At 49.3% G+C, this 12,806-nt stretch overlaps 1 protein-coding gene across 1 annotated transcript in view; it reads right to left on the bottom strand.

The window, feature by feature from the left end:
* Positions 1–12,806, bottom strand: part of NUP214 (nucleoporin 214) — a 91,745-nt gene that overhangs the window by 10,398 nt on the left and 68,541 nt on the right. The window contains exon 31 of the mRNA XM_029921055.1: positions 5,576–5,729. Coding sequence (XP_029776915.1) covers positions 5,576–5,729 — 154 coding nt within the window. The remainder of the gene's footprint in view (positions 1–5,575; positions 5,730–12,806) is intronic.

A 12,806-nucleotide genomic window follows, 5' to 3' on the forward strand; every position in this document is an offset into this window, starting at 1 on the left:
GGCCCAAAGGCCCAGGCGTAAGCAGGGCGCGGGTGGGGAGCAGAGAGCTCGCCCCCCGCCCCCCAGTGAGAAGCAGGGGCGCCTGCACAAGCCTTGGGCTCCCCCGAGCCATTAAGGGGCTCACAGTGAAGGTGACGGTGAGAAGGGGAGGGGTCAGGGTTAGAAGTCAACCTGTTTGAGGAGGGGACCCGCCACTAACCTGTCAGTCCCAGGCTGCCCCACGACTGTTACTACTTGGAGCTGCACTGCTCCGATCTGCAATCCAGGAGGTGAAGAGCCGCACCTCGGGGACACGCCCACGTCAGATTTCTAGGCAGCGATACATAGAGCCCCAGGCCGCCACACAGAAAACTCCCACTGGCCGTGGGAGAGCTTGGCTAGGAGTGTGCCAGGCATGGACGGCGGGAGTGGTTAACAGACCCCCTCTTCTAGAGGGGTTCGCGGGGGGTGGGGGGGGCTACGAAACGCCCTCTCCGGTGGGCCGAGCTGGCTCAGAGGCAGCACACCCAACACTGGGCATGGATGATGGGCTTTGCAGCCCTCTTCCTCCTTGGCATCTCAGGAACACAGAGGACCGTAATTCTCTGACTTCGGTAGTACCAGCGAGGCAAAAATTCCAAACGGCAAATCAATTCAAGTGCAAGATCTGGGGCTAGCTCTCCCTTTGGAAGAAACTGGAAATACAGAGCTGAAATGTTACCAGGACGGGGCTGGGAGACTTAAATTCCTGAAGTCTGAGGACACGGAGAAGTCTCTGGGTGTCTTCATCCCTTCGGCTCCTGGAGATCCCTCTGCCTGTAAGATGCTCATGGGCAGCACAGCAGAAGACGCAGGGGTACTGCAGCCAGCCTGGCTCAGAGCACCTCGTAGCTGGGGGCAAGGACTTCACCTTCCCAAGTCCCAGTGTCCTTGGAGATACAGAGGGGCCAGGGAGGGGGTCCACACGGCCGCTGTGATGACTCTGAGAGCTGATGGGCGCAGAGCACCTAGTTGGGCCGGTGGGAGGTCCTGAGAAAATAGAACTTCCCCTCTGTTTAATTCATCTTCTTGCTATAGCCCACTCGTGTTCAATATAGTAAGAGCAGATCTGCGGCAGAAAACAGAATCCTTTTCATTTTCTATAGATGGTGAGAGTTAAAGCACTCGAGTTGTAATAGTTTCCGTCTGCAATCTCAAAAGGAGCTCTGCGTCATGAAACGTTCCAGGATGTAGGTGCTTGAAGCCAAGCGGCAGGATGCAAAGTCTGCTTCTCTTTCTACGCTCAACGGCTTGTCGGTCCTCTCCTAGCACCTCCGAGACAGCACAGCCTCTGGCTCTGGACAGATGGTAAGTGAGAGGGGGTCCTGGATGCTGGGGCGGCACGTCGCGTAAGGAGTCATCTCTTCACTTGTGGAAAGAGCAGCCCGCAGGGCAGCCTGTCTTTGCAGAGCGGTCTGGGGACTCCTGGGGGTGGCGAGCATGGGACAGCGGCCTCTGCTCTGGGCTTCCTCCTGCTGGTGTGACACGCATCCTCTTGGGTCTCCCATTTGGTGAAAATAACTTGCCTACTCCAACACTGGGGTCCCAAACCAGCTTAAGTTAAGCTGGACAGAGATCGGATAGAAATAATATCACGGAGACCAGGCCCCTCGGCGTTCTGTAGGTCTGAGGGCACGATTAGAATGTAATGTGCACTGAGGATGTTCTCAGGCAGCGCTTGTCCAGGATGCTTTTATTTATTTATGTTTATTTTTGAGAGACAGAACACAAGCAGAGAAGGGGCAGAGAGACGGAGACACAGAATCCAAAGCAGGCTCCAGGCTCTAAGCCGTCAGCACAGAGCCCAATACGGGGCTCGAACCCACGAACCGTGAGATCATGACCTGAGCTGAAGATGGATGCTTACCCGACTGAGCCATCCAGGCGCCCCACTTTCCAAGACATTTTCTTAAAGAACAGTTGTAAAGGGAGACTTGCGGGCCCGCAAGATTCTCATCAATTGGCTCCTTTATCCTCACACAAATGTCTGTCAGGCCCCCGAGCGCAAAAAACGTGCCGAGTACGGTTCTGACCAGCGTCCTTTGAACAAGACCCAGGAGGCAGTAGGTCCTTACAGGTAATAATTCGCAGCGGTGAATTTTTTTTCTTTTTCTTTTTTTTTTATGTTTTACTTCTTTTTGAGAGACAAAGCACGAGCAGGGCAAGGGCAGAGAGAGGGAGACACAGAATCCGAAGCAGGCTCCAGCCTCCGAGCTGCCAGCACAGAGCCCGATTCGGGGCTCGAGCTCAAGAACCGCGAGATCATGACCTGCGCCGAACGAGGTCGGCCGCTAAACCGCCTGAGCCCCCGGGCGCCCCACAGTGGTGACTTTTAAGCGACCCCAGGGCTTAACGGTTAACGGTATCTCTGGGAGAGTCTCCGGGGCAGACGGAGAGCAGAAGCCTCTGCAAGGTGGGTGCTTCGGGACACAGAACACGCTGACTCCCAGCGACACCGTCCCCAGCTCGTTTCTCCGCCGTGGCAGAAGTCTGGTTACTTCTCAGGACTAAAGAGAGCAGCTTCGGGGTCAGGCGGCCTGGGGCTTCAATGTCACAAGGGAACCTGCCGGTTGCTCAGTCTGTGTTCAGATATCCATCTGCAGGGGGGGCAAGTTGGATGCCACAGAGAACGAGCCCGAGGGCTGCTGGACAAGGCACACCCAGGAGGAGCTGTGTCCGGCTGCAAGGCTGGGAAGATCCCAGGAGGCAGTACGGTGGATCAGGGTTCTGGAAACACACTCGGATTAAAGCCCGGCTGCTCCACTTAATGGCACACCGTCCGTGAACCTAACCCCTGACTGGTGCACTGGGGACGGGCACATCTAAAAGTGCTGTTGTAAGAAGTGCTCAGTCCACCCACACTGAGCAGCTGGCACATGGGTGGTGGTCCCTAAAAGTCCACTCCCTTCTGCCTGATGTCACACGAAGAAAAGGAACACAGGGGCGGTGGGATTCGAGAGAGGGAGAGATCACCATGGAACTGGTGAGCCTCAGGCCAAAGCACACAGAAGCACAGACTTACAGTCGCCCTGGAAGGAGGGCAGGTCCGGCAGGTGGAGTGGGGGGAGCAGTGAGCCCTGGCGCTGACCCGGGGAGGGTGGGGGGTGTGGGAACGCCAGCCAGCAGAGAAACTGGCCGAGGCAGAGGGGGAGCGTGTTGAGGGGTCAGAGATGGGGCAGCTCCTCGAGGGCACAGACTTCCACGCCGAGGAGCTGGCTTCGAGTCAGTGGGAAGCCGCCAGGGGTCTGTGTAGGGCAAATGGCCAAAGAAAAGCAGTGTTTAAAACACTCAGCCTGGTGGGGGGAACAACAGATGTCAGGGGAGGAGGCCGGAAGCAGCGAAGAGCGTCTGGAGACTTGTGTGATAACCCAGATGACGACGGGGACACGGCCGCAAGGACAGAGAGAAGCAGCAGAAAAGGGACCGTGAGAAGCAGGAATGGAACCAGGGGAGTCCAGCCATACAGTCCACGAAAGACGCTGCGCTCAGAAGCGTCAAATGCTGCACAGTCGCCCAAAGAGAAGGCGGCTGTCCCGGTGATGTGCAGGGAGCATCCTTAGTTCTGCGGTGAGGACAACGCCTGTCCCCAGATGACTTGCAGCCCCTCCTTTCTGCTCTTCTTCCCCTTCTCCTTCCGGGCTCCAGAGGCTGCTGTCCGTCTCGCCATTGAACCACACGTTCGGTTATAAAAACAGAATAATGTTCAGCCTTTCCTCTATGCTTTCAAATTCACTGAAACTGCTCTTCTGCATCAGAGTAAACTGCCGGTTTATAAAAACCAGTGTTTAGGAAAATGAAGACCAGCAGGTGTCTGATGTTAAGAATCTGGGAGAATCTTCTACAGCATCTGGTTTAATTTTAAGCCAGAACTAAAGAATCAGGAGCGACGGGGTGCCCGTGAACAATGGACCGGGGGTGGAGGAGGCATGTGGACTCGCGGCGGCGGCCGCTTCCCGCGGTGTAAATAAAACCGCACGAAGGCTGCGCTCCCCCAACACGAGGTCGCTGCTGGCAGAGGTGAAGAGAGACGCACGGAGCTGGCTCTCAGGGGCAAGTTCTCTGACAGGTAAGAGCCATGACATGAGAAATGAGTCGGCCAGGAGGAGAGGGGTTTTTACGAGGATATGACACACCTAAGTCTCACAAAGCGGGTTAGTAACACAGTATCACAGACAGTAACTGACCTGTGGGCAAAGCCCACATTTTAGTCAAGGGACTAAACCCACGTTAGTCAAGGGACTCTTCTGGCCCAGACGCCGTCTTGTATGCTCCACGTGGTCTAGCAGAGTCCTAGATCTGCCACTTTCTGGCCTGGTGACTTAAAAAAAGATCGCCTAACCATTTGGGGCCCGTTTCCTCACTGGAAAGTGGAGCGGGTGAAGGATCCTGTTTTCAAAGTGTGTGCTGCGGAGCCCTGCAGTCGAGGGCGGGGACAAGACGGAAGCCACCCAGGCCTCTCTCTGGCTCCTGACCCGGCTTCCAAGTTTCTCCCTGTTTCACGCATCGGGATTCTGCTTGGAAGTTCACCTGCAGACACAAAGTTTTCGAAAACTGCTAGACTCAACATCTAGGAACCCTTCACCCTAGGATTCGAAACTCATCCTGGCGGACGGAGAGCTACGGGACAAAGGTTTCTGACAATATCATTTCACAAGTTAAGAGGTTTGTGTCTCTTGACTGTCATCGTTCCTTATATATTATTACTACATGGAAAGTGATGTCAAAACAGCTGAACTGTGAATCTGGAGACTCAGGAGAGAGAATTTTGCTTTTAGCTGCAGGAGCCTGCACCCGAAGGAAGTATCTGCCCCGTGTGTGAACCACTAGCTCCCAGGCCAGGAAGGTCGCGGAGAGTGCCGCGGACGAGACGCTGCGTGCGTGGCGTGCTCAGCGAGGGAGAGAAGGCGAGGGTGACAGGTCCCACGTTCCCTTCTTCAGCCTCCGCCGTCAGCAGGACTTCTTCTTTTAAGATTAAAAAACCCCAAATTTCTTTCACTTCCAACCATGAATAGACAGAGCAACAAAGAATTTGAAAAATTAGCTGGAGGAAAAAAGTGCCAGCAGAAAGATACAGCCCCATTGGAAAATAAGACAAAAATGTAAGAGATGTGAAGTACCGAAGGCTTCGAGTCTTGGAGGTCGTTTCTCTGTGGTAGCTGTATTTGGAGGTGCTACATAACGAACCCCCAGAAGCTCCTTCTCCGAGCACACGCAGGGCGCTCAGCTGCGCTCATGCCTGTCCGCCTGCATTCACTTCAAGTCCCTTCAACCCTAAGCAACAGAGCGATCTGGGCCTTGGGAGGGAAGGCGGGAGGGGCTCGGCGCACAGATCCTCACCCCGCAGCTCCGATGTCTTTTCACAACCATATAGGACATCCCGTTAAAAACCTCAAAAATAAAAAACGAAAATAAAAACAGATCGCACTGCTTTGGTCCATCTAGGGGCCTTCCGGACCTCCTCCCTCCTTCCTCCGCTTGTCACCAAAGCTCTGAGAGCACCGCCAGGATGACAATGGCGTTCTGGGGCCAAGGGCGCGGGACGGCAGTCTCAACTTACTTGGGGAGGCGCTGGATCCAAAGCCCCCGCTGGCCGAGCTGAATGGGTTTTTGTTGGCTGCGTCCAGGCTGGGTTTCCCTCCAAGGCCACTGAAGAAACCCCCGCCTCTTCCACTGTTTCCAGACCCGAACACGCTCCCACTGGAAGAGGGCTGCTGAAAAACAAAAGGGGCAGGAAGCGAGATAGGATGAGAGGTCATTGTCAGACGGCAGGCCACATCCGCGGAAAGAAGGCGCTCACAGCGGGGACAAGTGGAAAAGCCAAGAGCAGTCTGATTAGTTGTGGGACGGATGCTGTGACAGCCACAAAAGGAGCTGGACCCTGGACAGGGACTTCCTACAAGTCACAAGTCCTCGAGCTATTCCGTGTTCACAGCTCTCAGAAAACACGATTTATGGTCGGAGGGAACTCAGAATGTTTACCTGTGCTGCAGCCCGCGTCTCTGTGTGACACGACGCCAGGGGCGGGAAACCCAGCCCCTCCAGAGTCCCCCCAGATGGGGAAGTTCAAAAACATTTCGAGGCGATTTTGAACAGCACTTCCATTTTGATTCCTCTAGTATTTGGCTGAACTCATCAGCAACTGATGAGAAGGGATTTACAGTGTCTTTTCTCCCAATTTGTGCACTTTTATTTCATAATGACTTTCCCATACTGCAGAAATAAGCTTAAATTAGCTCCATTGTTGAAATGATGACCATAGCTGAATTCTGTCCAAGTCTGCAAATCTTCTGCTCACAGGATGCTGCTAACTTAGGGCGCGTGCTGCCTCAAAGCTGTCTCGGGAGCCCCGCACTTTATTTCTGTCTGGAAACTGGTTCTTTGGGAAAGACCCGTGCTAGATTTGAAGGACCATTAATATTAGTTAAGGGTGAAGTCTTCTTGGCTGGCAGTGAGAAAGACTTTTAGAAACGGGTCCCTGCACAGGAACCTTGGAGGAGCGCCCTTCGAAGGCAGGCGGAGCGGGGCGGGAGGCTGTCTTCTGGAAATGGGGATAAGGAACTACCTGACTCAGAGCGGTGAGTTGGGGTGCCGGGTGGCTCCGGCGGTCGGGCATCCTACTCTAGATGCTGGCTCAGGTCATGATCTCACGATTCATGAGTTTGAGCCCCGCGGCGGGCTCTGTGCTGACAGCGTGGGGCCTGCTTGGGATTCTCTCTACCCCCCCCCTGCTCCTCCCCTACTCCTGCACACCTCAAAATAAATAAACATTACAAAACACACACACAAAACGGTGAGTGAATTGTGCTAAGAAATGTGATGCACTTTAGAATAGTGCCTGAAAAATCATTACCTGTTCAGAAAACAACTGCTTTTTAGTATTTTCACAACGATGGTAACAGACGGATGATCGAGCACATTCTATGTCCTGGGTACTTTTCTAAATACTTCACACAGGACTGGGCTCCATAGCTCAGGGGTTAGAGCACTGGTCTTGTAAATACTTCACCCGTAACTATGCATCCTCACAAAGTCACACCTCCAGGGCATCCCTGCAGCTGCACGGCCACCACCCTGATCCGAAGCACCTCGCCCTGACTCCTTGCCTGGACTACACGACCTGGCCGAAGTCCTGCTTCCGCTACAATCCGCGCCCACGCAGCATCTACAGTAACATTTTCCAGGCGCAGGCAGATCATTAAACTCCTATTTAAAAATGCTACAAGACCCAAGGGGCGCTGGGTGGCTTAGTCAGTTGAGTGTCTGACTTCGGCTCAGGTCATGATCTCGCAGTTCATGGGTTCGGGCCCCACATTGGGCTCTGTGCTGACAGCTCAGAGCCTGGAGCCTGCTTCACATTCTGTGTCTCCCTCTCTCTCTGCCCCTCCCCTGCTCCCACTGTCTCTCTCTGTCTCTCAAAAATAAATAAAAAACATAAAAAAAAATTCTACGAGACCCTATGTGATCTGGCCCTTTCCACCTCCAACATCATCCTCCATCATACGCCCCCACCCCCGCCAACACGGTCCAGTTACAGTGCTCTCTCGAATTTGAACACGACAGGCTAGTTTTTACTTGAGGGTGACGTACTCATCGCACTTGTCCCTCCTTCTCTCCCCCCTCCCCAAACCTCTTTCAAACAACAGTAACAGTTTACTACAATCATTTAAAGATGAGTAGTAGCTTTTTAAAACCTGGAGTCTAATCCAATCATAAAAGCACAGGCTCTGAGAACCAGTAGCCAGGTCTTGTAAGACACGAAGAACACGGCGGCAAACGGACGCAGCGTGGAGAGAAGGCCAGACATTCTTAGCTGACTGCCACGCATCAGCCTGAAAGAGCTGCCAATGTATGGATATTTTTGCTGTACCAAAAAAATGGCAATTTTGGATGGTTCAACCTACATGGTAAAACTATGACTTGAAAGGTAATGGCTATCTGTAGAAATGAATAGAAGGGAACCTCAGAAGTGGCTGCAAATTGATAGCTATTGCATCCTTGTAGACGGCTTATTAGAGAGAGCGCCACTCATTTAAACTGCAGTAAGATACAATAGTTTTTAAAATCTAAATTATGGAAAATCTTGAAAGTGTACAAAAAGGAGACGGGGGTGCTGGGGGGCGCAGTCAGGTTAAGTGTCTGACTTTGGCTCAGGTCATGGTCTCATGGTCCATGCGTTTGAGCCCTGCACTGACAGTGCGGAGCCTGCTTGGGATTCTCTCTCTCTCTCTCTCTCTCTCTCTCTCTCAAAATAAATAAGTAAACTTAAAAAAAAAAAGTAGACAGAGGAGTACAATGCTCCTATAGTGTGTTTATCACCCAGTTTCAATGAACTCACAGCCAGCTGAGTCTTTTTTTTTTAAGCTTATTTATTTTGAGAGAGAGAGAGAGAGAGAGCATGTGCGCACAGTGAGGGAGGGACAGAGAGAGAATCCCTAACAGGCTCCACACTGCAAAGCTCGATTTGGGGCTTGCAATCATGAACCACAAGACCATGACCTGAGCCGAAGTCGGACACTTAACCGACTGAACCACCCAGGCAATCCATCTGAGTTTTATCTATACCTCATTTACTCCCCTCACCTTTCATTAGTATGAAGCAAATCCTAGACATCTCATCATTTTAACCACTGGTTTTTCTAGTATAAGGGAGTTAGTTACTATATCCAACCTTGTAATGTCACCAAAAAGAAAAAAGAAAAAACTCAAACCTGAATCTCCGGAGGCTTCCAGACCCAACCCCCACTTCACAGGAAATAACAAAAGACAGGGGACCAAGTTAACTCGGGAGCTATGACACGGCAATGCAGTCAGCGACTAGATCACAGGAAGTTCTACACAACAACTGACCTGCTTCATTCAAAAACTGAATGATGAGAAACAACACAGAGTCAGAAACATGGAGGGGTCACCTAGAGATAGAGACATTTCCTGATCTCTATAGAGACCTATCACGCAGCCCCAGTGTGTGGACTGGATTTGACCCTGATTCTAAGAAACCAATGTAAAACGGAGAAAGAGACACTGACGAGACTCCTTCAGAAAGGCATTTCCTGACTATGTAACCTAAATCCTTTTCCCTGATTACTATCACGTCACCCTGCTTTATTCTCTTTGTAGTACTCAAAGCCATCTGAAATTAAACCATTTTAACAAAGGTTCTGTCCATCAAGTGTGATCTTCCAGCCCATGGACATGGGCTGTCCTTCCATTTATACAGATGGTTAATTTCTTTAAACAATGTTTTATAGTATTCAGAACGTGTTTTGCACTTCTGCTAAATTTATTCCTAAGTATTATATACTCTTTCTGATGTTGCTGAAAATGGAATTTTCTTACATCTATTTCAATGGTTCATTGCAAATGTGTAGAAATATAATAGGGTTTTTAGAGTTTTTTTTTTTAATATACTGATCTTGTATCCTCCAGCTGTGTACCCATTCGTCAGTTCTAATAGTGGTTTAGCGGATTCCTTAGGATTTTCTATAGGCCTGATCATGTTATCTGCAGATAACAGTTTTATTTCTTCCTTTCCAGTCTAGATGCCTTTGATTTCATTTTCTTGCCTGACTGACCTGGCTACAATCCACATATGCTTTTTGAGACCCAGCCACATTGTTGCATGCATTGCTGGTTCCTTCCTCTACTGCTGGGCAGTACTCCATTGTCAGAGTACGCTGCTTGTTTACTATTCTCCTACGAAACATCTGGACTGTCCCCAGGTGTTGGATGTCATAAACAAAACTGCTATAGCATTCTTAGAAGTCTTTTTGTGGACCGATATTTTCAGCTCTTTTGGGTAAATATCTAGGACTGGAATTGCTAAGCCATAAAATTAATGTATATTTAACTTATTGACAAATTGCCTACCATTTTTCCAAATTTCCATTTTACACTCCCACCAGCAATGCATTAAGAGATCTATTTGCTCTAGATCTTTTCCACGTTGTTTTTGTTAGCCCTTAAATTTTAGTCATTCTGGCGCTGGAGCAGTGTCATACTGTGTTTCCAGTTCGCATTTCTCTGATGACTAACAATGGTGGTCAAGTTTTCACATGCTTATTGGCCATTCGTACATCCTCTTTTGTAAAGTATTTGTTCCAGTATATTGCTTTCTTTGTATATCCTGGACAGAAGCCATTTTTTGTTACGTGTATTATAAATATTTCCCTCCCAGTCTATGCTCTATCTTTTCATTTTATAACAAAGTCTTTTCATGAGCATTGCTTTGTAATTCTGATGGGAGTCTAGTTTTAAAATTTTCTTCTCTTATGGTTAGTGCTTTTTGTGTTCTATGCAATCTTTGTTTCTCTAATAACGGTTTCGTATCAGCGGCATTGCTGACATTTAGGGCTGGGTAGTTCTGTTTTAGAGGGCTGAAGCATGTTTAGTAGCATCCCTGGGTTCTATCTCCTAGGTGCTGAGAGCATCGCCTACTCATGAGGACCAAACAAGTCTCCAGACAATGTAACTGTGACACCCCCCATGGGGGTGAAGGCAGAATTGATACCACTTGAGAACCACTGGTCTATTCAAAGGTAGCAAAGACCTTCTTTCCACATTTTTGCTCTGGCTGTCATATTTAACCTCTCTTCATAACCATACATTGTTTCCCTCTATGTCCTGAGTCTTTTTAGCTGCTTTCGATTTTTCGTTTTGTATTTGTAGATCCAGAAGCTGATCTATGATGTATCCTGGTATGGTTTTCTAGTATTTATTCTGTTCAGGGTTCACAGAGTTTTTTTGATTTCTAGGTCCCGGTTTTTCAATCCATTTTGAAAAGTTTGGCCATTTTTCTTCAAATATTTTTGTTCTACTCCATTCTGTCTCCTCTCTTCAAGGATTCTGATCACACATATAATGGACAGCCTGATACTGTTGCACAGGTCATGAATGTTCTGTCGGAGTTTTTTTTCAGTCTCTCTGAGAGGGTCTTAAAAAAATAATTTGTTTATTTATTTATATATTTATTTTAAGTAGGCTCCACGCCCAACCTGGGGCTTGAACTTACTACCCTGAGATCAAGTGTCGCATGCTCTACTGACTGCGCCAGCCAAGTGCCCCCACTCTGAGCTTCATTTTAGGTAATTTCTACGAACACGTATTCAAGTTCACAAGTATTCACTCTGCTGCTTTGCCTGTCTAACCCTATTTTATTTCCGAAGCTAGATTTAAACTTCAGATACTGGTCAAGAGTTTCTATTTACTCTCCTAATTGCCAATTCTCTGCTGAGATTCCTGTTTCAACCATTCTTTCCTCTTCCTGTAAATCCTTGAGCACAACAGTTACTTTTGGAGTCTCAGCCTGCTAGTTTTAGGACCTGGACCGTCTTACAGGTTGTTTCTGGTTGTTTGGAAAAACAGGACCGTGGACACACCCTTTGTTTTTGCTGCTTCATATGCCGTACATGTAACACATATGTAAAACACCTCCATATGTCTTGTTTTTGGTATCCAGGACTTTGCCTGCAGAAGAACAGTGGCATGAGGGCTGGAACACTAATGTTCTTCCTAGAGCACGAGAGTCCTCTCTTTCATCCGTATCCTAAAGTGACTATGCAATTATTCACATTTCTCATGTGTTGAGATGACTGGGAAATGAGTCAAAGACTGAAGGACACACTCAGCTCTGGGTTTGCTTAGGGTTTAGGTGATTTGTCTGGAGGTTGAGCCTGGCGCCGGGAGGCAGCTGCGGTGCAGCGTTAGCCTTTGGAGTCAGCAGTTCTGGGCGACAGGAGACCGCACGACCGTGTGAGTTCTGTCTGCTTTCTGGTCCTGCCTTTACTTCCTTTCTCTTGGCAAAGGTGGGGGGGTCGGTAGACAGGGAAGATTTTTATACTGAACAAATGACTGTTGTACTTGCAAGTCTGTTAGGCCCCGATCTGGGTTTTGTTTTTGTAAAACATTTTTGTTGGGATATAATCCATACATGATAAAAACTCACTGATTTTCAAGTATAAAATCCAATGGTTTTGGGTGTATTACATTATCAAGTTTTCTAAATTGTGGCAAAATATCATCTTGTCATTTTAACCACTTAAGGAATACAATTCGGTGGCACTAATTATATTCGCCATGTTGTGCAGCCATCACCACGGTCTATTCCCAAGAGGTCTGCCACACCTCGACCAAAATTCTCAACCGCGAAGCAGTACCTCGCACTCCCTCCCGCTAAGGGCCGCCGGTGGTCTCTGATCTCCTTCTCTGCTCTGTGCATTGACCTGCTCTAAATACTGCATGCAAGCGGAATCATACAATAGCGTCCTTTTATTTCTGGCTTATTTTATTTAGCATAATGTATTCAAGGTTCATCCACGTGTGGTATGACTCGGAACTTCATCCTTCTGGAAGGCTGAAGAATATTCCACTGTATGTGTCTAGACTGTATTCTGTTTATCCAGCATCTGCTGACGGACCCCGAGTGCTCCCCTCCTTCTCGTTGTTGTGAGTGACCCTGCTGTGGACACTGGTGACCAAGCGTCTGACTTCCTGCTTTCAGTCCCTCTGGGTGGATGCCCGGTGGTGGGGCTGCCGGGTCATCTGGTAACTCAGCCATCAGCTCTTCGAGGGGTCATCCACCGTTTCCCACAGCAACGACACTGTGTATGTTCTGAGCAGCCACGTATGAGGATTCCGATTTCTCCCCATCCCTGTCAACACCTGTAATTCTTGGTTCTTGTTTTTTAAGGACCAGCCGCTGAACGGGTGTGCAGCAGCACTCACGCTGTGGTTTTGATTTTCCTCAAGTTCAATGTTACCGCTCATCTTTCCACGTGCTTACTGGTCACTTG

Source organism: Suricata suricatta, chromosome 13 (genome assembly GCF_006229205.1).
Source record: "Suricata suricatta isolate VVHF042 chromosome 13, meerkat_22Aug2017_6uvM2_HiC, whole genome shotgun sequence".
Classification (NCBI taxonomy): Eukaryota; Metazoa; Chordata; class Mammalia; order Carnivora; family Herpestidae; genus Suricata; species Suricata suricatta.